Source organism: Puntigrus tetrazona, chromosome 15 (assembly GCF_018831695.1).
Source record: "Puntigrus tetrazona isolate hp1 chromosome 15, ASM1883169v1, whole genome shotgun sequence".
Classification (NCBI taxonomy): domain Eukaryota; kingdom Metazoa; phylum Chordata; class Actinopteri; order Cypriniformes; family Cyprinidae; genus Puntigrus; species Puntigrus tetrazona.
The window spans coordinates 7,126,808-7,152,638 of record NC_056713.1 but is presented as its reverse complement, the minus strand read 5'-3'; the positions used below and the strand labels follow the sequence as shown (position 1 = coordinate 7,152,638).

Genomic DNA, 25,831 nt, shown 5'->3' with positions numbered 1-25,831 from the left:
AAAGACCGATTATTTCACAAAAAGCATTGCTGCATTGATGACTTAATGAAAAAAAAAACTTGTGTTAGCAGATGAGCTTTGCTTTTTACTTATAACTCATTTAAAACAACATTAAGCCGTCTTTCTTTGGTTTATTGACTGACGTTCAGCTGAGACTCAACTTCAAAACCAAAAATAAATACATGAAGGAGCGTCTCCTCTCGAGCTCTCAGGGACGAACACATACCACATGATCCTCAACAGTGGTTACAACAATTATTCACACTGCAGGGCACGATGGGAGTTTTCACTGTGGTGTTACCCAGCATGCATTGCAGCATACAGAACTTTGATTGTTGATTGCTGCTTCTTGATGTCTGTGTATCTACAGAATACAGAAGAATAATTCATGCAATACATGGACTTTAATTCATTCACCATCGATACTGCTAACTGCGTCATCCCAAAAGCTTTCAAGCTTGAATGTGAAAACACACAAACACGCGCACACAAACATCTCAATCATCATTTAATTACTCATTTAACTAGCTCATTAACTTTAATTCTGCTTCATTTAACTCTATTTGGAGAGGGACCAAATGTTCGGTGAATAGTTAATTTGACTCTGAGGAGTTTGCCGTGTACCAGGTTTTAGAAAGCTGCGTCTAAATCCTCAGGCCTGCTGACATGTCTCGCCGCCTAATGAGGCATCGACTTCACGGGCAGCGTTTCTACACGAAGGCACGAAACTGATGTCAGATAGGCTTTTGAGGAAGCGTAACGGTTTAATGATCTACCGCCAAATCAAACTTTACTATATAATAGGCTACTGATTTCTCGTTAGGTAACATCAAAGCATACATTTACACACACACTGACAACCAACTTTCAGATGACATCTTTATTTTATTTTAGCTCTGCTGTCAAGGAACGAAACATTGCTCATCACTTTTAATATACAGGAAAGTTCCTTTTCAAATAAGTGACACCGGTTGCTTGGTTTCCCATTTTTTTGACAGCTCTCCCGTGTTGAGAGAAATCAGGAGTCAGTGCAGAGGCGTTGGGTTGAACATGATGTTTCTGTAGATCTAGTCTAAATGTGAACATCATCTCGCCTGCACAGAAACAGATCCAGTGTTGTAAAATGAATGAAAACAGTGAAACGCAAACTCAGAGTATGTCTTTTTTCTGTCTTCTATACATTATGTAGTCTAGCATGGCGTTCCTGAACTATGCCCTCTATTGTACAAACGTGAATTTACATTTCCTAAAGCCTGATGGTTTTCATTTCGCTTTTGGTGTCGAACTAGAATAGAGCTTTTTCCATTTTGAAAACTAACAAGCTAGCCAAGACCTGTTTTAAAAAGCAACACAAATGTAACGTAATGCATTGCTTTCCATAAAAAGTATGTCCGGTGTTTGTTTGTTTTTAATTTGGTGACAAGATATAATATATAATAAAGTGTTTGGGTGAAAGATTAACATACTCACCTTGTTGGGAATTTCTAAGAAAACACGGAAAACTTTTTTTTTTTACATGACCGAGGAAAGTCAGATTCAGGGACGTCAAGAAGACAAATTGTGCCTTTCAAATGATTGCATAACCCTCACCCTTAACCCGCTGCACTTTGAAATTGATTATTTCACGTTGCATTTCGACATTACAAAACCTTCTTATAGACGCGTCCACTGCATTACCGGGGGGTATGTCAGTTGATGTAAGCTTTACGCTGTATTAAATAACCCCAACGAGAAAGCAGGACACGCTACTACACATTTAACATTATGAGTGACAAACACTACAGACACATATGACCGTGTTCATTCACGTGAAAAGGCATAACTTCATAAGCACAGCAGGCCTCCCCCCCTCGGCGGAATGGACCGGTCCAGCGGGTATGACCGAGGGGTTTCCGCGTCGCCTGAAACGCTCGTCAGTGCTCAAGTGAGCAGGTAAGAACTTTTTAAAACTTACTTGTCTTAAAACTAGCTTTTATCGTCATAGCACTCACCTCACGACTATTAGTTAATGCGCGATAATGATAATGTCTGCTTTTAGGCACCGCTGAAGATTTCCAGTGGGTTCGTGTAGTCAATTTTACTGAAATACGTCAAAAAAAGAGCTCACACAGCGAAAAGAACGAGTTTCAGGCGAGAGTTAATTCTACAGATTGATGTTTTCGAGTTTCCTCAGCGTTTTAGAAAACGCATACTGGTTTTCTAATCATAATGACTTTTTTACAGTTAAAATGCGCTGTAATTTAGTACGTTGTTTTCTAAGTTATTGTGATTTTTAAACGGTGTAGACGTAAAAGAGTTACATTGTTGTTCGCTATCTGTTGAATTTCATATTTTTTAATATAAATAGGGTGTCTAAGTCTGTACGATATTACATAGTTCACCAATTATTTTTTTAATTTTGCTTTTAAATGTCGTTCGTATGCTTCAGTGCAGTAAGTGATTAGCTGTAGAAAATGTGCAAAGAAAACCTTGACGTTAACTCTTTTTTTTTTTCTGTGAATGGCAGGTAATAGTCATTTTGAGCTGGGTCATGTTATATGATGCTGACAGAGTGGATTCAGAAATGTGGTTTAATAGATTTACTAGAAATGCTTGGTTCCCCTTTTTGTATTCTTCATGACTAATAGGCGAGATATGGCCGGTCATGTCAAGGCAGTAAAGTCAGGAGTTTGTAGTACTAACATCTGATGGAGGTCTGGTTCATTCAGTTGCTACGGCACAATAGTTTTATTTGCTAATAGTTGGGTGTAAATTTCATAGCTCAGATCAGTTTGTTTCGACATTTGGCTCGAGTCATTTTGACCTGTAGAGGAGTTTATCCACTGAAGAGGCAGGTTAATGTTATTTGTCTAAATCTGTCATTGTTCGCTCAGTTTATAACAACTTTTTATGGAAATAGCTTAATTTTATTCCTTGTATTTGTCGCAGGGTTCTGTGTTCGCCTTTGGGGCCGATATTCATAGACCTCGTTGACCTGAACTCATGCACTTCTGCTTTTTAGTGAACACTGCCGACATTTTTCACAAATGCTTTTAAAAAAAAAAAATTTTTGGGCATGTCAAGCGATTTACAAGCAGTTGTTAAAGGCTGGTAATTTTTGGCCTGGGGCGCCAAATTACGTAAACGCTTTCAGCGCAAGGGTTGAACGAAGGGTCATCTCCCTTTCAAAAATATTTTACTAATACTTAATATTGTGACGAGCCCGACAGTCATTAACATTTAATTATCGCAATAAATGTCAGACCTTAAAAAGTAGTGGCGTACATTTAGATCATGATAACCACAAGTAAAGCATGCATATAGCACACCTCATTAACATTAGTAAAAATATCACTATATGCTTTTTGTATGAAAAACGGTAGTCGAAAACCATTTTAAGGTCAGATTTACACACAAAATTCTTTCGCCTTCTATTCGTAGACGCTAGCAAGAATACATTCTCTGTGTGTGGCGCTTCAAATGACTAATTATGTTGGGTTATTGAACGTTAGGACTATCTGCTGATTGGTGGAGTGTTTGTCCCGCAGCGGCGCTCCTCGTAACGATGGCAGACTCACAGGCCGACCGCGAGCTGATGGAGGAGGACGAGCCCTTCTTCAGTAACCTGGACATCTTCCTCTTCTCGCTCATCGCTGGCCTGCTCATCTATTGGCTGATCTTCCGCAAAAAAGCTGAGCCCATCCCGGACTTCAAAAAACTGGAGTCGACGTGAGTACCTCCGGTGTGTCGAGTGGAAGAACGGCAGAAAGCTTTTTTAGCCGTTTTAAATTGGTGTGAATCAAATTCTGGGCCGTGTTTCACCCCGAAAGTGTACGATTTCATGTTTTATTATAATTTCATAATGGTAATGCAGCATGTGTGTGTGTAGTGTTAGCATACACCGTGCTAATATTATTCCACATAATTTATGCTGAAAAAGCAGTGTTCATACAATATACCCTTGTAATTATAATAATTAATTGCTGTCACTTTCTCAATAATATTAATTAATAATCACAACGTTTGAGTATAAATGAGTATAAAAAGTCACAAAACGGCGAGTTACTTAAATGAATGTTATAATCAACCACTAAACCGTGTTCATCTCAAAAACAGCAAAAATGATTAACCTTATTATTCATTCATGCCAAAGTGCATGATGGGAAATAACTGGATCTTGACTGTTTATCATAATATCAAACAATCCCAAACAAAAGTTCAATTTCTAAATTCTGTCCAGTAATTAATATTGATGTTACTTTTATGTTTAGTTCTCGCCTCAACTAAGTTACTGTAAGCAGGCTTGATCCAAAATATAATCTCTTGTAAATGAAGAGTATAATTAGAAGTAGAGGTGTTTGACAGCTTCAGTCCTCCCGGAGACGGTGTGTGTTTTCTTAGCTGATTCAGCCGATGGCAGGGACTGTTTATTGCTTGCCTAGCCTTGAGTCATGTCATTGGGAAAGGTCTTACTCAATGCCAGACATCACAGTCACTCCTGAGCTATTAGTGAGATAAACCGCAGCGCGTCATTTATCTCTCTGCCATTACACACGGCCCGGCTTCGGCGTCAGAATTGAGTCGAATAAAAAAAAATGATTTCCATGAATGGCTACATTTCGCATTTACGACTACCAGAAAATCAGATTAAGATAATGCCATGAATTATAGTGTAGTTATTTAACAGCTGCTTGCAAACGAGGGCAACGGATGCTGTCTACATCAAAGAGCAGTGATATGAAAGTGCTGTGACGTAAATATGGCGTAGTGTGCCATAAACGGTACCATATCTTAAAATATGATTAGGGGAAATGAGGAAAGAAGACTGGAAATGTGCTTTTCTGGTTGCTAAAAGCACCTAAACATACTCTGTAATTTAAAACTTTTATAACGATCATTTGAATACTTTAACTTCTTTAATAATCTGATGTCAGTAAAGGAATGCTGTCTTTGTGCAGCATCAGAAAACGACAGAGACCTTAAAAAAAAAAAACAAGAAAAGAAAAGAAGCCTCTTCGTTAGGGCTGGCTGAAAATAATAAAAGCAAAACCTCTAACTGACAAATCGACAAACCTCTATCATAGATTTATTTATTTATTTTATCCAGGAACGTATTCCCAAGGGTTGCCAGGTCCACAAAACCACCCCAATTATTGTTTAAAAACTAAACCAACATATTTGTTTTTGTGTTAAGGGTGATTGCTTTCATTAAAAACCAACCCAGTTATTATTGAAGTTTGTGTCACTACTTAAATATTCAGATTTGTTAATTAGCTCAAAGTCACTTCCAAAAGTAATGCATTACAATGTCGTGTTGCGTTCTCTGGTCTTGCTCGAGGAAAGATCTTTCAAGTGACGTGAATATCCCTCGTTCTGAAGGAAGCGTAAATTCAAGAAGCTCAACCAAACTTTTCCGTGCTGCTGTTCTAGATTGTTTATTTGACTCTTTTTATTGATTTTGAGCAACGCTGAAGCTGTTTTTGAGCACGTGAGATGAATAATAAATATACTCTACACCCTAGAGGCTACTAGGCACACACACACAAAATAAAAATACAGATCTGTCTATTTGGGGTTTTGTTTATTTTATTCTGTTATAAAGTATTGGCTGCAAAGAGTGCTCCGTTTCTGAAGACTGAAGAGCTGTGACTCACACTTCCTAATTAGTTTGTAATGTTTCCTAATCTCCACACTGTATCTCCTCCTGTTACTTTGGCTAACTGCAGATTACATTTTTGATCAATCAGCAATTCTGCCTTCTGTCACCGTTCTCGCTCATAGAGATCAAGCTTATAGAGATATGCTTAAACAACACTTAACTTTATTTGTGGTCCGGTATTCTCGCTTGTTTTTCACAGGTTTTCTCTGTCTGGTTAACACTAAACACACATGCACGTTTTTTAGCTTTTTTAGCAACACTTTTTTTCGTGACGGCGTGCAACTTTCTGTCTGGTTGCGAAGAGCGTTTCGGGGTCAGTGGGATGGCCGGTGTTTCGAATTTTGCTCTTCGAACTTCGTATGTCAAAGATCACGTAAAATAGCTGAATCGTTTTGTATAAATTTTGAAGCGAGCTCCTTATGATGATTAATCACGCATCTGCCTTCTTAAATGATCAGAATCGGGAAGTTATTTATAGGGATGTACAGCACCGAATATTACTATTTGCATGATTTAAAATCAGAATGCATGTAATATCTTCTCTTATATTTATTGAGCAGGTCTAAAAGTAAATGCATGTTTTTCTTTTTTTGCTTACAATGCCCTCTTCCTGTTATTATCTGCTGTTTATTGTAAAAGTAGTATATCAGGTCTGTCCGTAATGCTCTTTCCTAAGCGTTTGCTACCCAACATTTCTTCTCTCGTTTGATTGTCCGGTGTAGACTTTCTTTGAGAAGCGTACTTTTTCCCCAACAAAACAAAAAATTCAGTCATTTGTTTTTCCTGACTGAAGTGGGTAGAAGCTGTACTTCTGCGCTTGAATAGAAGCAAGCCGGTTGCCAGGCGAACAGACCTGTTCCTAATAAGAGGCTCAGTCTTGTGCTGAACGAGCCGCGGCGTGGTCCTCACCTGTGTGTTCGTCAAAGTCTTAGCAGAACATGTCGACGTCAAACGCCACGGGCAGCATGTGTTTGGGGGCCAGTAAATGTCAAGCTCTACTGATGCAGGGATGGAGGACAAAAAAGTACAAAATAATAAATTCACAAATAAATGTAGAAACGCATGCATGAATGAATAAATAAATGAAGACGTAAATGTAGAAATAAATGCAGTTATGTGTAAATTATTGTCAAAAGTGTTGTTTTAAATTGTACTATTTTGTACCATTTGTGTTATAATACCCTTATTTATGCACTTCTATATTTATTTATTTCTGTGTTCGAATGTTAATAAGGTAGGCGGTCCTAACATCTCAATGCAGGATCAGTCAGGTCGGCAAACTAGTCATAACAACCGTTTCTGTACCTCGAGATAGCAATTAGCCTAGTTAGCCTGCTAACTTGACTAACCTGACTTTTCTGTAAGGGGTAGATGTAGGGTCGGTGTTATGACGCCGCTCTGACAGCGTCTTTAAATCCTATTTGGCTCCGCCCAGCACCCATAGTGCGCGAATACACCCACAAGACCAAAAACACTTTTAAACCGTGTGTTTTTCCAGCGCATGTGAAGCTGGCCTGCTGCATCTTGAAGACCAGTGAACAAAGCTGGATCAAGGTCTATATACATACCAGCACTTAGCTGATAACTAATTCATCGACTACACGTTCAAAAAAAACATTGGTGGATCTATATCAGATGCTATTAAACGCTAATCATCAGCAGTTATCCACAGTAGTGTTCACGGTAACGTTAGTACAGCCATAACGATAACTATCCTGTTTAAAGGTGCTGTATGTAGGATTTTGTTAAAGCATAAAAATACCATAATGTGTATTGAAGAAACATGCTAAAAAGTTAATCTGAAAAGCAATGCAGCAATCTGTTGTCCTTTAAAATGGGCTTTCTGGCCCAGAATACCAGCTTCCATTTGGGTTTGTTAAGCCCGCCCACTACCAGCTCACCCAATCGGGTTTCGGAACCCCGGGTTGCCAGTTGGTGGAAAACAGAGCAGATCTCTTTTCAGTCATGGAAGCTGGCAAATGAAAGGAGTCAAAGTATTTTGAATTAGGACTGCAATACCTAGGTCAATCCTACATACAGCACTTTTAACCAATCCTACGTTGAGAGGTTAGGACCGCCTACCTTATTAACATATGGGCGCTGGAATGTAGTAGAAATAAGTACAGAAAAACCTCAATAAATGTACAAATAACTGTGTTACAACACATTGTACAATTAAAAATGGCACTTTTGAAAATTATGAATGAATAAATAAATGAAATGCATAATTAAATGCTGAAATGATTAAATGCAGATATGTATAAATGAATGAATAAATGATCTGCATTTATTCACTTCAGCATTTAATTAAATTAACATTTATTAAATTAAATTATTTATTAAATTAATCTCAATTTAACCTCAAAACACACAATTAATTAACGTTTATTCCACCCAATTTCACAGTTTTTGCATATACTTTTATATTGCAATAATTTCACATTCAATCTTCAAATTAACATAGAAACAAAGACAGTATGTTTTAACATTTATTTAATGACTTTTTTTTTATGACTGAAGGCAAGTATCTCTGATACCAATACTGCTGATATCTAGGATTTTTCTCTGATATTTAACCATAAATATCGACTATACTAGCAATACAGTATTATTGTGAGCTATCATATTTACATTCATTAGACAAATAACACCTTTGTGAGCTTCTTCACATAAACACAGTTAAAGTCAACAATATTCACATAAGCCCATGATAATAAATGTCATACACCTGTGCCCTGAACAAACACTGAGTTACAAATAGATGACTCTTTTGCTCATTTTGTTCTTTGATGAGCAGACTGAGGTGTGATTAGTAATAGAGAAGTGACTCCAGTGAGTCCTGCTCACGAACCGTTACATCTGCAGCTTTAATATGAAATGACACAAGCACTTGTAACTGACCGGTGTATGAGCGCATGTAAAAGCCACTTCAGCTGCCGTTTCTGTTTTTTCCGCTGCATTGCAAAGATGAATTTCGTTGATACTGATTTAATTTGCTTGGTAACAGCCCATACGTCTTTATTATTCTAACTCACTGATTAAATGTAAAAACAATTGTGCTTCAACATACAGTGCTGCAAATGGCCATAAAATATAAGAAGAGCGTCTCTTTGTGTCAAACTTTATTATTTAAGGAACTCAAGCTCAAAAATACACTGCCTCCTTCACAAACCTTATTCAAATGATGTATTGTAGTGATTGTATATAGTTTTGTAATATAGAAGTGAATGCTGTTAATGACACGAAGTACTTTATAAACGCACAGTAGGTTTCCCTTTTCATGTGTCAGAGATTTATATGCACACCATGTTTTTGCATCGTATTCAATCACATGCATAGATAGATATGAGCATTAAGTCTTAAGAGTGTCAATGCAAACTAACAGACCTTTATTAAATTCAGTGTCGTCATATTCAGTCTATGATTGGTAGCATAATCAGATTCCCTGCATTATTTCCAGTGGAGGGTCACCAGTTTCAATGAATTGAGCTTTTTATTGCTATATTGGTAACGCTCTTCTTTTCTTGAATATAAAGTCTCTGAAGTGTTCTGCTCATACAGCAGGCATGTGATCTCTCCTTTAAATCATGAAACCATTACATTAAGTTCCTTTAATTAAAAAAAAAAACATCGAATCATTCCTTAGCAACTTTTACTGACACGATGAATCTTTCTAAATGTTAAGTGATTGTGCTTTAGTCGCTAACTCACCACAAATACATGTGTAATGAGGCTGTAAATCAAGCTGATTATGGCTTGTTATTGTCTTCCAGATATCCGTGCTCATCAGTCCAGCCCCTAATGTTACATAACAGCTGCTTCACAGATATTGTCTTATAATTAGCGACGAAAGCAGAAATTGAATTTGGTTCTGTCTGTAGAGATCAGCTGACCATTCAATGTATAAAATACACAGAAGAGCGCTTTCATTCTCTTTAAGAAAGGGAAGAATGCGGTCAGCTGTTTAAAGCTTTATTTTATTTATCAACTACTACTTAGATTCAATTCCAAGATGAAGTCCATAAAAAATACATCATCTTAAACCCACCTTATGCTTTTTAGTGCATTTTCTCGATCTTACCGTGAAAAACGGTTCTCTGTCCTCACCGTTCAGCTTAACGGATTATTTCATCCCAAATAAAACTTTACTTTGCTTCTTGATCAGATTTGGAGAAATCTCATCAGTGTCTCGGTAACGGATGCTCTGCAGTAAATGGGTGCCGTCAGAACGAACCGCTGATTAAAAACATCACGATAATCCACAGCTCATGAGAGGACAAAAGCTGAAGCAAATTCATTTAAGATATTTTTAACTTGAAACTGTCACTTCAGGCTAAAATATTCAGAAAAAAACATAATCCATAGTGCAGATTTCTCTCAGACCAGACCACTTTTCAATGAAGAAAGCATTATCATGGCTTATGGATTCATTTTCTTTGATAGTTAAACATGTCCTAGTGATTGATTTCGCTTCTCTCTCAAGACATAAACTGATGGACTGGAGTGCTGTGGATCATTGTGAGTTTTTTTACTCTCGTTCTGACGGCACCCATTCACCGCAGAGCGTCCATTTGCGAAACACTAATGCAATTTCTCCAAACCTGATGAAGATTTCTTAAAGTTTTGGCTGAACCGTTCCTTTTAGAGAAGAGGGGGGTTACGTTACAGTCACTCAGTTGTTCTTTTGTCTGAATAGTTGGGCTTTCTCTCTCTCTGTTATGTTACTTAAAGTGTTTATGAAAGTATATATATCTTTTCAAATCCTCATGTCAGTGGAGTCTGTGCTCGGCGAGGCCAGCCAAGTCTTTCTCCTGAGCCTCACCAGAGGTGGAAAGTTGAGGCGCAGCACAAGCCCTCCATTATGTTCAGCCTATTTTCTCTCTCCCTCCCCATTTATGTGGAAACCATTTCCAATTTGTCTCGCTGCTCGCGTTGCCTGGCCTGTCACAGGAGGATCCCTTTATGATAGATGTGGTTGCCACGGCGACCCTGTTCTCCGGCGGGAGGGGCCGGAGCTCGCTCGTTCACTGTGGCCGTCTCGAGAAGCCGGCGCTGAAGGAGCGCTCCGTGTTCGCTCCGGGATCACGAGAGGTTGAAGGGCCTTTCTCAAGTTTTCTGTTTGTTTACGCGAGTGTTTGGCGCGCTTGGGAGCGCCGCTGTGTGGCGTCCAGATGTTGCCGGCGCACGTGTTCGAGAGCGTAGGGAATCGGCACGATGCTTCCCCGTCTCGATAGTCGTCTGCAGAGCGTTCCCGATGGACCGTTCCCGCTCTAACAGCTTCTGGAATCCACTCCTTCACATGCAGTCGAGCTCTCCTTCAGGTCCTCGTCCGTTTTCTGTTATTTGGTTACGCATGGTCTCGGCTGCGACGGGGCTGTCTTGGCGTCTTCGTTCTTGGACGCGTTTGGTGTGATCATGGGCTGTGTGTTCTCTTTACCCGAGGACCGGCTGGTCGCCATCGATAGGTGAGTGTTTGCCGAAGCGCTCCTGGTCCTGGATGAGTACGATTTGCGCGCCTGAACGTGATCTTTCAGATGGTTCGCATCATCGCATGCGACCTGAGCGGAGTGAGTCGGACGAGGCAGACGTGCAGAATGTGCTCCGAAAGAATGAAAATGAAGCTAGCATGGAAAGTCTCGTATGTTTGTGTCTCTATACAGGCACGGTTCGATCAAGTACACAATAAAAACCCTAATTTAAAAAAAAACCAAAAACTTTTTTTATTATCATAGGTCTAAATGTAGTATTTGAAGGGGAAAAGCGCTGATGATTGTCTTTCAGCGTTAATGAAAGTTGGTTAAAATCGTTGTCTTGTTTAAAGGAGAATAGTATCTTTTTAAAACACTTGTTTTCCATTTAAAACTGAGTTCAGCAGCAGTTTTCACTCATTAAATCACACTATTCACGTCCTTGTGCAACAGTTGGCCGCGAGCCCAGAGTTTTTACACAGTGAAAATTCTCTCACGCTTTTTCTATTCACTGAACTCTCTTGAACTCTTTTTTTTTTTTTTTTTTTTTTTTTTACAATTGCGTTTTAACGTCTGTCTGTGTGCGTATGTAAAAGAGTTGATGTAAAAAAAAAAAAAATAAAAATAAAAAATGGAGGCAAATTACCAGATGAAACTGAACAATTGCAAATTTTGCTGTAGGTGCCGCTTCCGACTATTAACTAGTTGTTTATAAGCACTAATAAACGCATGCATGCTAATAAAAAAAACATGAACCCATGAGCATATCCTACACCCTTAATACTTAAAATGACAAACTGAGGTTTATTGAGGGGAAAAGTCTGGTGCTGGTGAGATTTGGATACTATTCTTTTTTTTTTCTTTTTTTTTTTTTTTTTTTTTTACCTTTTGCATAATGCTTTTTATAAATAATTTACAATACCTTAAGCGAATTCTTTTTTTTTTTTTTTTTTTTTTTCTCCACATTTTTCATATGAAAGTGTGCAGTGAAACAACATATTTTTTTTTTCTCATTAACAGCAGCATTAAAAGAAAACCAAGAGACAGATTAAATTAATACAATTATTAGTTTTCCATCCCTATATGGCAGCAAAATATTTTAGAGAGAGTCTGTTAAACAGTCTTATTTAGATTTGAACTCTCTAAAAATGCTGGTTTTTTATCTGCAGACGTGATGTTTCTCTGGATATTGGTACTAAATTATCAGCATTACAATTTAAGCAAGAGTAACTTGTGTATTTATTTATGAACTTATTCTGTATTTATTTCATTTATTTTTTGGTGCTTTTAATAATGCATCTTTTCCTTAATTTCGTTCAAGCGCAGTAAGACATGAAAGGGTTTAGTACTCGCATGCTGTGTGTCAGTTCAGGACTGATCTACAGAGAAGTGCTTAAAACTTCAGCTTTTTATTTTTTTCTCAGTATGTGTTTGCACGATCATTTATAATGATTTTTTTTTTGTAACCCATTTTGATGCCTGACCTCTGTTAATATGTGTGTTATAGGCCTCAAACATCCAGAGAAACCAGTTTTATTGACAAAATGAAGAAAACGGTGAGACATTTTTACCCTTCTCTTTTCCAGTAGAGACCGATATGTTAAAATGACCAAACACAATCATTAAAGGTGTGTTTTAGGCGAAATATTATAACTGAATTGGCTGAAACTTGTTTAAAGGAAGCCAAAATGGTTTTGTGTTTACAGTTTAATCAAAGTGTTGAATATGTCACAGTTTCTTTGGTTGAATGCGAAGGAACTGACTGAATCTTGTGGGTTGGTCATTTGACTGCATTGCTTCATGACTTTAACATGTCCCTCTAGGGCAAGAATATCGTGGTGTTTTACGGCTCACAGACGGGCACGGCTGAAGAGTTTGCCAACAGACTCGCAAAAGATGCTCATCGCTACGGGATGAAGGGAATGGCGGCGGATCCAGAGGAGTACGACTTGGTAATACACGCGGTGGGATGGAAAGCGGCTCTTCCTCCTCCTGCTGTTGGTGTTTGCTCACACGCGCGTGTCTTTGCAGAGCGAGCTCTCCCGTCTGAGCGAGATCGAGAACTCCATAGCCATCTTCTGCATGGCCACGTACGGAGAGGGAGACCCGACCGATAACGCTCAGGACTTCTACGACTGGTTACAGGAGGCAGATGCTGACTTCAGCGGCGTTAAATATACGGTGAGTTCCTCGTCACAGCAGTCACGTGATTACAGTAAAGATAACCTCGCCTGAAGATGTGCCCGCCCCCAGGACATCCGTGTTGTAGGTGAGGGCGTTTCTTGATCAGATTTGGAGAACTGTAGTGAATGGGTGCCGTCAGATAAAAACGTCACAAGAACACACGGCACCCCGGTTCATCAGTTAACATCTGGAGAAGACAAAAACTGCAGTTTTTTTTAACTTCAAACTATCGCTTTCAGCGAAAAATGAGAATGTTGCTTTCTTTTTTTACTGCAGGAGGCGTTATTGTAGATTATAGACTTGTATTTTAACCAGAAGTGCCGGTTTAAAGTTGAAATGGGTTAATTTATTTCTTATGTCTTCGTATGTTAACTGATGAACCGGAGTGCTTATTGTGACGTTTTTATCAGCTCTCGTTCTGACGGCACCCATTCACTACAGAGCAGCCGTTCATGAGACACTGATGCTACATTTGATGAAGAAACAATCTCATCTACATCTTGGATGGCCAATTGTTTTTTTTGTTTTTTTTGGGTGAACCGTTCTTGTAAATGTGCGCTCAGGGCCTTTTTATTGAAGTGGTTGTCAGGTTAGGTGCTTTCCCGGCTTACGCTTGAGCAGACAAGACCCATGACACACAGCAGAAGTGAATCTCGGGAATGATGCGTCATACTTCCACAAGCCAAAGTCTTTCTCGACGTAGAATACACTGGCGTTGCGCAAAGTTGAGTGACTCGACAGAACCGGTGGTTTAAAGAGCAGTGAGCACACAGGTTTAGCAGAAGTGCTGACCGCTGATGTGACTGAGTGCATTTAAAGGAACAGTGCGCGCAAAATGAACAGCCTTTCAGCATTACACGCTCACCTTCAGATCATTCTTAACACACATGCTGGCATTTTTATGTCCAATAACCCTGACATTTATTGTTCATATAGCAACAACCTTTGCTCTGTCAAGCACTGAAATGGTAATTCACATATAATGAATTAAAATGCACCTTGTATCTTTAGTTAAAACAAAAACAAGTAAAAAAAATCTGTTATTTAAGTGTAATTTTGTGTGTTGTTTTAGGTTTGGTTATTTTAGCACATAAAGTTAAACTGAATACAAATTGGTCAAAAATGTAAGATAAAATAACAACATAATTTAATACAATAAAATTTATTATTTTTTTTTTTACTGCATTTACACTTATTTATTAAATGCTGACCACTTGTGATCTTCATAACAGGTGAATATAAGAAATATAATGCATTCCATATTCACCTGTTTGTATTAATCTATATCGTAAACGTATTTTTCAGGTGTTTGCGCTGGGAAATAAGACTTACGAGCACTATAATGCCACAGGAAAGTATGTGGACAAGAGACTGGCTGAGCTGGGAGCACAGAGGATCTTTGACCTGGGAATGGGAGACGATGACGGGAAGTGAGTGGCGCTCTTAAACACTTCTGTCTGATTATAAAATGTCTGAGCACCATCCAGTTCCCAAAATGAAAACGATCCCACTACGTTTCATGCCAAACACGACATTTCTTGGTATTTTGAAGTGCAAAGGAGAAACCGAACTAAAATGTATTAAACACTTCTTTACATTTTTTTGGGGGAAGGAAATACAGTCCATGTGTCTGTAGGATGCATTTTAATTTGGGGCCCATGAAATGCTATTTGCATATCCCTATGCATTTTTTCCCCCCTCTGGATTCAGTGTTTTATAATCAACCATTTGCGTCTAATAAAGTCAATAAAAATGAATCAGTCTTTTAATGAAAACATTTACAGTAACAGAACATTTTTGGTAAGACGTATTTAAAGGTCTCATAATGCACAGTAATCACCTAAAGCAATGCACCGGCATAAAACAAAATGTACCTTAGTTACCTAGTACCTTAGTAACTAAGTTATAGAGCAGTCTGTAATTATTATATAGATGTAAGAGACAGCTCCTGTCACACATAACAGACCCAGTCTATTACACAGCTATTGTGCACTTAAGTACAATCTTGATACACTTGATGTGTTTTATACTGTTGGTTAAATTATTATTATTATTAATTACACACACACACACATATATATTATATATATATATATATATATATATATATATATATATATATATATATATATATATATATATATATATATATATATATATATACATACATACACACCATGCAAACGCATATATAAACAAAAACTTATTTTGGATGCGATGAATGGTTTGACAGCACAGCTTTCAGTGTGACTGTGGGACTGTTGAGGATGACTGAGGTGGAGGTGTGTTAGTAATGTACCGATCTGTTTCTCTCAGTCTCGAGGAGGACTTCGTGTCGTGGAGGGAACAGTTCTGGCCGGCTGTGTGCGAACACTTCGGGGTCGAAGCGACGGGAGAGGAATCCAGGTCTGAATGCTCAGTGGTCTCTCGGTCTTTTGTTAGCGGGTCACCGCGACCCGAGCGGGGAACGTACCCTGCTCATTAACACCTTGAAAGCGGACCAACGGGCTGACACAAAGCTCTTAAAACACTCTCTCTCTCTCTGTGTCTCTCAGCATCCGTCAGTATGAGCTGAAGGTACACGGCGATCTGAACATGAATAAGATCTACTCCGGAGAGCTGGGTCGCCTCAAGAGCTTCGAGAACCAGAAGCCGTGAGTAAAGCACAGCCTTCTCCTTCTGAAGACACTTTCACAAACCTCTGTCTCACGAACACTTCAGCTGCACTTAATCGGATTGGACGGACATGTGATGCTTGTTTGCTTAACATACCTTATCTGCATTTAATATAGACTGGGATAGAGTCTATTAAGGAACAGTGTTTACCCTCAGAAATAGATTTTTGGAGATATGATTCACTTTTGAGTGCGTGCTATTCGATTTTTTCCAACCACAAGCCATTGAATTAATCCATCAAAGTAAACGTGTGCTCTTTAGTTAGCTGTTAAATTACTTGCACACAAGACAGTAAATGTTCAATAAGACTAATTCAAAATACAGTGTAAGCACTAATACTATGAAACATTGTTACAATTAAAAAAAGTGTTTTCTATTTATTTCTGTGAAGCGCAGCTGTATTTTCAGCTTCATTTCTTTCATCTTCAGTGTCACGTGATCCTTCATTTATTATCAGTGTTAAAATGTTCCTATTTAAGCCAGTTATACAGAAACTAATATACTACCAGTCAAATGTTCGGTATGTTTAATTTATTTTAAATAGAAATTAATACTTTTGTTCAGAAAGCGTGCATTGAATTGCTCAAGGTTAGACATGTATAATATTACAAAAGTTATTTGTTTATATTAATTGGAGGATCCTGAAAAAAAAAAAAGTTTCATTTAAAATCATGCTGTAAAAATACACCGAAATAAATTTAATTTGGACAGATATTCAGTTAGGGAACGGGTATTTTAAGTAGTAATATTTCACATAAATGCAGCCCTGATGAGCTCAAAACACTTTTTGAACATCAACTTTTGACAAGTACTGAAAACTGAATTACTAATGCAAGGTAAAGCACCTGCCAAATGAAACGAAGTGTTTTCAGGATAATAACCTGATAGTAAGCACATGACTCATAATAAATTAAGAGAAGCAGTAAATGTGTTTCCTGTTTATCACTGTCAAGCTGCTTTGACACAATCTGTATTGTAGGTATGATCATTATAAAACCATAAAATGACATCCTATTAGATAAATGTGCTAGATGTCTCTTTTTTTCAACTGTATTTATAAATGTATGGTGGTGGGGTTTTTTTTTTCTCCCTCTGACCCTGCTTGACCTTCTGTCATTCATCGTCTGCTCTCACAGGCCCTTCGATTCGAAGAACCCCTTCCTGGCTCCGGTCACCATGAACCGCAAGCTCAATAAGGCCGGAGACAGACACCTGATGCACCTGGAGCTGGACATCACTGGCTCCAAAATCAGGTACTCCCTCTGATGTCTAAACAATAAAGATATTCATTTTTACAACTGTACTGGGTTACACTGTATTTTAAGGTGCCCTTGTTATTACAGTGTAATTATACATTTAAGTAACGAGTATTATTAGTAAACTACATGTACTTACTGTATGCTTAGGAGTAGTGTTTGGCTTGGGGTTACTTGCGTGTACATTTGTGTGATTACTTTATACCGTAATACTAAATACATGTAAGCAGTAACAAGGACACCTTAAAATAAACTGCCATCCACTTTATTGTAGTGTCCTTGCTACAGTTTAATTATAAGTATATAAAATAATTAAATGTTCCTGTATAGTTATGATAGGAAAAAGAATTGATGCTTGCAATTATGCTTAACTTATTGCTATTACTATAAAATAAAGCATCACCCTGTTTTGCACTTAAACGTGTTAAACAGTTGAAAGTAATATCCAGTAATGTGTGTGTGTGTGTATATATATATATATATATATTATATATATATATATATCATTCTCATTCTTGCACCCTTGTGTTGCTTCTGCAAAATGAAAATGACCCCTTAGCGCCATCTAGCATCCCTTTTACACTTAAAGAGACAGTTCACCTTAAAATGAAGACTGTTGTTTCAAACCTGTATAAGTTTCAGGTAACACTTCAGGTAAGGGAACACTTATTCACTATTAACTATGACTTCTCTCTCAGCAAACTGCTTATTAATAGTTGGCAGTCTTATAGAATAATAATATATGCTTACCAAAAGCAACTAGTTAAGAGACCTTAAAATGAAATGTTACCTAGTTTCTTTCTTCTGTTGAGTGCAAACTATTTCTTTTCCTTTTACTTGTTTTCAAATGACTGCTAACCAAACCGTTTCTGTTCCCCATTTTTGTGTGAACTGTCACTTTAACATGTTTGAGTGACCCTTTAAATGTATAACAGCGTCACGCGTCAGTTGCCAAGAATTAATAACACACGAGGATCAGTGTGGATATAAATGGACACAAATTGTTGCAATGTGTAATACAAGATGCATTAATAAATGAAAAGAAAAAAAAAATAATAAATGTGGGGACACTTTCTTGAAAGGACCAGTTCTCACCATGACCTATTTGCTTAATAACATGCATATTGGCTGTTTATTAATACATGTAACAATGTCTTATTCTGCATAAACACATTTTAGATCCTTTAATCTGAAACCCAACTTGACAACTACATTGCTAATTGAGAGCTTGAGGCAAATGTCATGGTGAAAAATGGTCCCTAAAAAAAGCGAGCCCCAAAAAATGCAGTAAATCTGCAAATATTTTCCATTTTAAATGGACCTTTGGTATCTGTATTGAGTTTTGAAGAGATGGGTAACCAGTAATGTTGAATCCGTACGGTGTTGTGTGTGCAGGTATGAATCAGGAGACCACGTGGCCGTGTATCCCATCAATGACAGCGTCATAGTCAGCCGCATCGGCGAGCTCCTCCAGGTGGACCTGGACACGGTCATCTCGCTCAACAACCTGGACGGTACGACCCCGGCGACTCGCTCATGACCGTCAGCTGGCGTGATTCCTGAAGCTGCGCTTCTAAATGAATACGTGTGTGTTTGTGTCCAGAGGAGTCCAATAAGAAGCATCCGTTCCCCTGCCCGACCACGTACCGCACCGCGCTGACGCACTACCTGGACGTCACCAATCCTCCGCGCACAAACGTGCTTTACGAGATGGCGCAGTACGCCACTGACCCCAAAGATCAGGAGAACATGAGGAAGATGGCCTCGTCCTCGTCTGAGGGCAAAGTAAGTAAACTGCTCCGTGATTCAGGTTGCACAGATGAGGCGTAAGCCTAAAATGTAAACCTGAGCAGTCTAACAGATAGAAACTGATCTTAAAACATATCGGAGCCTTTGTTTTTCTGATAATGCTTTTTTCTAAGGCACGTTTATAAATATACTTGATTGAACTAAGGCCCAAATCTTGGCTTAGACTAAGCCTTGTCTGTGAAATCAGGCCCTGTTGTGATACAGTGACACTAGTACAGAGTAGATCATTTTCCTTGGTAATATTAATGTGTGTGATAGGGGATAAATGCTACATATCAAATATATCAAGGGATTTTCATAAAACTGTTGAATTGATTCAGTGTGACCTGTTAACATGCAGCGCTGTACAGTATAAACATCATTAGAAAAGCCATCATAGAATCCTTTGAGTTGAATAATATGAATTTATTAATTGTGATTAATTATAGGGTGGTGTGAGCATTACAGAACGCTAATTATTGCACTTATAGCACTTTCTATTATTATTCCCCTGTTCATAATACATGCATGAAAGGCAAATCTACTTGGACAGTTTATCATAATTTGTGGATTAAATGGAAGCCAAAGCGTCATTATCACAGAGGTTTTTATCTTTCAATGCAACTTCATTCCATGTGGATATTGCGTCGTGTTAAAGGTTTTAGCGGTTAAAGCTAGCCCTGTTTCAGTGTGTGTCTTGTTGGAGTCGTGTTGAGTGTTGACCGACGCCGTGTTTTCCGTCAGGCGCTGTACCAGAGCTGGGTGCTGGACTCGTGTAGGAACATCTTGGCGATTCTGGAGGATCTTCCGTCTCTGCGGCCGCCCATCGATCACCTCTGTGAGCTCCTGCCTCGACTCCAGGCGCGCTACTACTCCATCGCGTCCTCCTCCAAGGTCAGAGACCGCTTGCTTTCATTTCAAAGATGGAATATGCGTGCGCTTTCTAATTACAGTATTTCTCTGCAATGTAAAAAAAACGAATGCGTTAAATTTACGGTGAAAAACCTGCAGCTGCGGTTGCTGTAATTCTACTGTAAAATTTTTTTTTTAAGTTAAATTACAGTTAAATACCGAAAACTGAAATATGCAATAAACATTAATTTAACAACCCTGATAATAAACAAACCTGATAAAGAAGATTTAAAAGAAAAAACATAAAATTCAAATCAATTTTAAAATGCAATGCAAGGAACGTTTTTCCCTATACATTTTACAGGAATTCACTGTTAACCGTTTAACAGGCTTTTACTGTAGCATTTTATTTTCTGTAAAATTGCAGTTTTTTACAGTATAGCTGTCTTTAGTGATGATTCCACCGTACTAGGGCTGCAAACAAAGTATTATTGATAATCCACTAATCTCCCAATTATTACAGCAGTTAATCGATTAATTAGTCTGATTATTTACTTTTTGCAATTAGTTAAAATATTGAGTCATGCATATTTTAACGAATAAATATAATCACTTCAGCTTTTGAAAATCTATTATTAAGTCTATTACAGTTAATATATGCAATTAAATGTATTTGTCACACAATTAGATGACAGTCCGAGCAACTAGTTAGCGATATGAAAAAACTGAAGCCTTTTGTAAGTCATTATAAGAAAATCATAAAGAGAGATGATTTTTGGATAAGCTGTTTTATTCGCAGTATAATCTCCCCTAAATACCTTTTAGGGTTATGATAACCAAAGTTGATCACTAATTAAAAGATTCGATCATTGGCTAGCTCCACGCTGGAGAGCTGCTATAAACTTTTTGCTGTAAATCTACTTGTTTTAAGGCTACCTATTGCGTAAGTGTGACTTTTCTGAAGTACCAAGCTCATGCAAACATCATGCAATCATTTCTTAACTGCAGTTTATTACAAGAACGGCGTGCATCATATTCATTCAAATATGTAATATGTCATCAAACCAGTTACTGCGGGCTCTTTCATTAGATTATATACGATCATATGACTACTCCACCATAATTTATTAGGTCGACCAATCATTTCAGCACCAAAAAGAGAGCGTTAAAATAACTTCTGTTAGCTCTCCCATCTCTAATTTATAAATGGCTTTTCTGCTCCACTCAGTCTGTATTGAGGTGTTTTCTGCCCGTGACAGGTTCATCCCAACAGCATCCACATCTGTGCTGTAGTGGTGGAGTACGAGACCAAGACGGGTCGGGTCAACAAAGGAGTCGCCACTAATTGGCTGAAGAACAAGATGCCAACCGACAACGGACACAAGGCCACGGTGCCCATGTACATCCGGAAGTCTCAGTTCCGCCTGCCCTTCAAGTCCATGAACCCCGTGGTCATGATCGGCCCGGGCACCGGCATCGCCCCCTTCATGGGCTTCATTCAGGAGCGCGGCTGGCTCAGAGAGCAAGGTAGGAAAGACACTGTTCCGCTCCAAAAAAATAAACTATCAATGGTATGAGAGGAGCGCAGCTTTCACTCGCAACCAAACTAACACTGCCAGCCAATCAGAATAGTTTTCTTTTATATAAACAAGTCGTGCACAGTAAGCTGTCCAATAGACACAGCCCTGATGAACGGAGAAGTGCGTCTCTGTGTAGAGTGTATTTATATGGAAGAACTGATTAGAAAGCTCTCACTAGATCTGCAACGTTTATGAACCAACATCAAGCTATTTCTAATCCATTTACTATATCCCATTTGTTGTACATCATGATTTCAAAATAAAAGCGGGTGCCCTCTGCTGGTATTTGTCATATTACATAATGTACTCGCATTTATTTTATGTTCATATTATGTATAGGTATATTAGGTTATGTATTTTAACAGTTTTGTTCAATAAAACCATGCAACTACTCACATTTTATTTGAGCCAATTATTAATGCCTTAGTCATACTAAGTTATTAATTAGGCTTGTTTGTGTTGCTAAAAAAAACAGTTAAAATATTTAACAATACAACTCTATTGGCGATAAGCAGTGATATAAGTCATAATTTTCCAAACGTGTGTGATAGTTTTTATTCTTCAGGTCAACCATATATTCATGAAATAAATCCGTTTGAATAAGGAAAGCAGTAACTTTACAATAGTGTCTTTTCAAATGTTAAACAGTCTTTGCTGCACCCCGCCATCTTTTTTTTTTTTTTTTTTTTTTTTTTGCTTTAAACCCAGTATAATATAAGGCATATAAATAATAAATTTTTAGATTGAATGTTAGTGGAGACATAACAGGATAAAGGCTGACCAATGAGTAATTTTTCAAATAATGCAATATACATTTTTAAATGGGAAAGTGAGGCAAAACCAAAAAAGGGTCATTAGGGAGCTTGTTTTTGGAAATGAAGTTGTTGTGATGGCAATATTTTAGATTCATTTTAAACGTATGATTATGCATTTTATATAATGGTATGGAAAAACCTTCTGGCCATGCAAGATGTAGATGAGTTCATTTCATCAGATTTGGGGGAATGGATGCTCTGCAGTGAATGGGTGCCGTCAGAATGAGAGTAAAAAGGGCTGATAAAAGCATCAATCCACAGCAGAGATGACAAAGGATCAAACTAAACCCATCGCTAAGCTGTTTTTAACTGAAATACAAGTCTGTAATTTATAATAACACTTGCTCCAGTTCTGGTTTGAATCAGGAGAGAAATCTGCAGCGTTTATAAAACTCTTTTTATGTGAGATACAACAGGAGATGCCTATATCTCCCACCCTATTCCACTCATACACAACCAGGTAAGCGTTCAGTTTCAGCCCACTGTCAAGCCATTAATATCTTGATTTCTGACTTCTAGGCAAGGATGTTGGAGACACGGTGTTGTACTATGGCTGCCGTTACAAGAACCAGGACTTCCTGTACCAAGAGGACCTGGAGGAGTTTGAGAAGACTGGGGTTCTGACGGCGCTCAACGTGGCTTTCTCCAGAGACCAGGCAGAGAAGGTAGCGCACATGCTAGGCTACGTCCTAAAATCCTGTTAGTAGTATTTCTGATGATGTGATTTAATTTCTCAGACTAACTGAAAAATAAGTGCACATTAATGTGGGCTGAGATCATTTATAAAACCAACGGTAGGTACCAGCAAGTGGGCGAGTCACTGAATGATTCATTCAACTGATTCATTCAGTTCAGAAACAAATCGGCTCACTGTCTGTATGAATGAATCTTTGACTCACTCGATTCATTTGTGGATTCGTTTAGTAATGAAGCAGTGCAGGAGCGCGATAGTTTTGCTGTGACTTTCACTTTGAATAATTTCATGCGTGAAATGATTCAAAAACAGAACTTTTAAGCATCCAGCTGTAATTTGCAGATAAAAAGCGCTGGTGTGAAATCGTCTGATATAAATCATTTTGATTAACGAATCAAATCAGGAGACTAGTTTAAACCCAACCTGACTGGACGAGTGCTTCCTCCAGGTGTATGTGCAGCACCTGCTGAAGAAGAACAAGGAGGCCGTCTGGAGGCTGGTTCACACAGACAACGCTCACATCTACATCTGCGGGTGCGTACACATCCCCTCACAGCGTCACGACACGCAGCCGCTCTTTAACCCTTCTCACGCCGGCTGTGGCTCTCCTCCGCAGGGACGCGCGTAACATGGCCCGAGACGTCCAGAACGCCTTCTACGAGATCGCAGAGGAGCTGGGAGGAATGAGCCGCGCTCAGGCCGTGGACTACATCAAGAAGCTCATGACTAAAGGACGTTACTCGCAGGACGTCTGGAGCTAAGCCAGCTCGCCTGCTTCCCCTTCTGTACATTCCTGATGTGTCCGTCACTGGCACGCGCGACCTCGTTCTAAAATATCACACCGCGGTAGAGCAAGAAATCCTGTGTAGAATCGTGATCTTATCCTACTAATCTAATACACATGCATGAAACTTTATAATCAAAGATAGGCTCATTTTTAGCATCCTACAAGCGGAGCTGGATCAAGCGGTACTTTGTAAGCACGAAGAGACTGGAGCTCTGAAAGTGGTTTTAAACATGCAAGAAACACGATTCCTGGAGGAGTGCGAGACGTCTTAAACATCACGACATTTCACTCTGAAGAAAAAGCATCTGAATGTCTGTGTTTTTCTTATTACTATTATTATTATTATTATTATTATGGCTGAATGTGAATGTTAGCTCATTTCAACTGGATGACCCTCACAGATTTCATTTTTCTTGAAGTTGAACCGTATTCATTTCTCATCATGTCATAATTTCTCGTAATCTCTATGTATATGCTGAGACTTTTCTGGAAGCTCTAGTGCCTTATTTACGGTCTTGTTTGCGTTAGCAGAGGACCAGCGCTGCTGCTGAAAAGAGTTTACTATTTGGGAAAAAAATATATATATATATATATATATATATATATATATATATATATATATATATATATATATATATATATATATATATATATATATATATATATATATATATATACACACACACACACACATTAGTAGGTTTTTTTTGTTGTTTTTTTAACGTAATCATAGTTTCTATATGCACCTTTTTTTTGCAATACATACAGCTATTTAGGCATATTTGTAATGATTGAATAAAAATTTAACATCACCCTTGTCTTTGGCCTGTTTTTGCTCACTGGTCGTCTGCAGAGGCTCGTGTTATGAGAACAGTATTACCAATCATCAACGATAACACACACACACACACACATACTCAAAAGGTTACGTTTAATGACTTTTAAAATGCTATCTAAGATCATGTCAAAATTAGAGTTTCATGGTGGCACAAAAAGCCCCCATTTCTTCAATTCTGCTATCGCAATTCTAGGTTCTTTCTAGCGATTATTTTTTTTTTTTTTTTCCAAAACTGAGAAGGTTGCAGTGAGTCCTCCTCTAAACCAGTTCTGCTGTGAAGAACGAGACTGTTGAACTTTGGAAAACTGAAAGTTGCTCTAAGACAAAAGTTAAAGCATTGAAAACCACGTTTCCACCATCAGCGCAATAATCATCAATTAAAAATGTGTGTTTATATCATCCTAATGCTTGGTGAAGAGGTGAGACACTCCAAGGACCAAAGCTGGAGAACTTGAGTTTTGGGGTCAAAAAAAGTTGAATAAATAGTCAAACAGACCCTAAATCATTGCATGTTGTTTGAGGGGGGGGTCATGAACAATTCTCGCTCATCCAGACTCAAACTCCAGCATATTCAGTCACAACTAGAATACAAATGACTCAAGATGGGTTTACTACAAACAGTAGCCAATGTCCATGGTTAAATATATGCTTGGATCTTTAATGTCATTTTGCTGGAGGTCCTGGACCTCTCTTTTAGACACACGGCATCAAGGATTCTCTCAAAAAACCAAAAATCTAAAGCCGACTGCCTCTGTTAGAAATCTTATAATGGGACAATAATCCAAAATCAACACCGAAGTGTCTCACTGAACACAGAACAAAGCTTTTTGCCATGGCTGTCCCAGTCCTCAGACCCGAAGCCTGAAGAAAATGAGGTGAACGGAAGAGAAGAAGCACCAACAATACCAGCAGCTGATATTCTGAAGAGATCTGGAGACGTTCTGAATGAAGAAATGCTGTCTGATCTCTTATCGAGTGTTCTCCAAACTCTTCAGGCATTACAGGACAAAACTCTGATATTAGAGGAGGAGGGCACTGTATATTTCAGTATTATTTGATTACTTTTGCCATTGTTCGGAATATGTTAAAAGACTGTACTCTAATACTGTGCACATAAGCTGTGTTGCTGGGACAGAGCAGCCGGTCCGTTTTAAATTTAATAACTAAATAAGACATTTTAAACGCCCTTTCTGCTGATATACCATAACCATGAGTGCACAGTGTTGCAAAAATACATGAATTAATTTACATTAAG

General features: G+C 38.3%; 1 protein-coding gene across 4 annotated transcripts; it reads left to right on the top strand.

The window, feature by feature from the left end:
- The first annotated feature begins 1,797 nt into the window (after window positions 1–1,797).
- On the top strand, window positions 1,798–24,304 carry porb (P450 (cytochrome) oxidoreductase b). 4 transcript variants are annotated; one of them, XM_043259207.1, is made up of 16 exons: window positions 1,798–1,932; window positions 3,492–3,708; window positions 12,614–12,662; window positions 12,930–13,058; window positions 13,138–13,287; window positions 14,596–14,720; window positions 15,607–15,696; window positions 15,846–15,944; window positions 17,103–17,219; window positions 18,618–18,736; window positions 18,826–19,007; window positions 19,755–19,904; window positions 21,122–21,389; window positions 22,777–22,922; window positions 23,400–23,485; window positions 23,568–24,304. In XM_043259207.1, the coding sequence occupies exons 2-16, from the start codon at window positions 3,545–3,547 to the stop codon at window positions 23,710–23,712; spliced, it is 2,019 nt and encodes a 672-aa protein (XP_043115142.1). In that variant the 5' UTR covers window positions 1,798–1,932; window positions 3,492–3,544; the 3' UTR covers window positions 23,713–24,304. The 4 variants fall into 4 exon arrangements, with proteins under 4 accessions (XP_043115142.1, XP_043115143.1, XP_043115145.1 ...); XM_043259208.1 differs by having other exon boundaries at window positions 1,914–1,932; window positions 3,528–3,708; XM_043259210.1 differs by lacking the exon at window positions 1,798–1,932 and adding an exon at window positions 2,043–2,061 and having other exon boundaries at window positions 3,528–3,708.
- The last annotated feature ends 1,527 nt before the right edge of the window (window positions 24,305–25,831 follow it).

Bases quoted from the DNA above. Each gene is read 5' to 3' on its own strand.
- porb (XM_043259207.1), top strand. From the start codon at position 3,545: ATGGCAGACTCACAGGCCGACCGCGAGCTGATGGAGGAGGACGAGCCC. The intron at 15,945-17,102 runs GTGAGTAAAGCA...CTGCTCTCACAG, and splicing joins AGCTTCGAGAACCAGAAGCC to GCCCTTCGATTCGAAGAACC. The intron at 21,390-22,776 runs GTAGGAAAGACA...TCTGACTTCTAG, and splicing joins CGGCTGGCTCAGAGAGCAAG to GCAAGGATGTTGGAGACACG.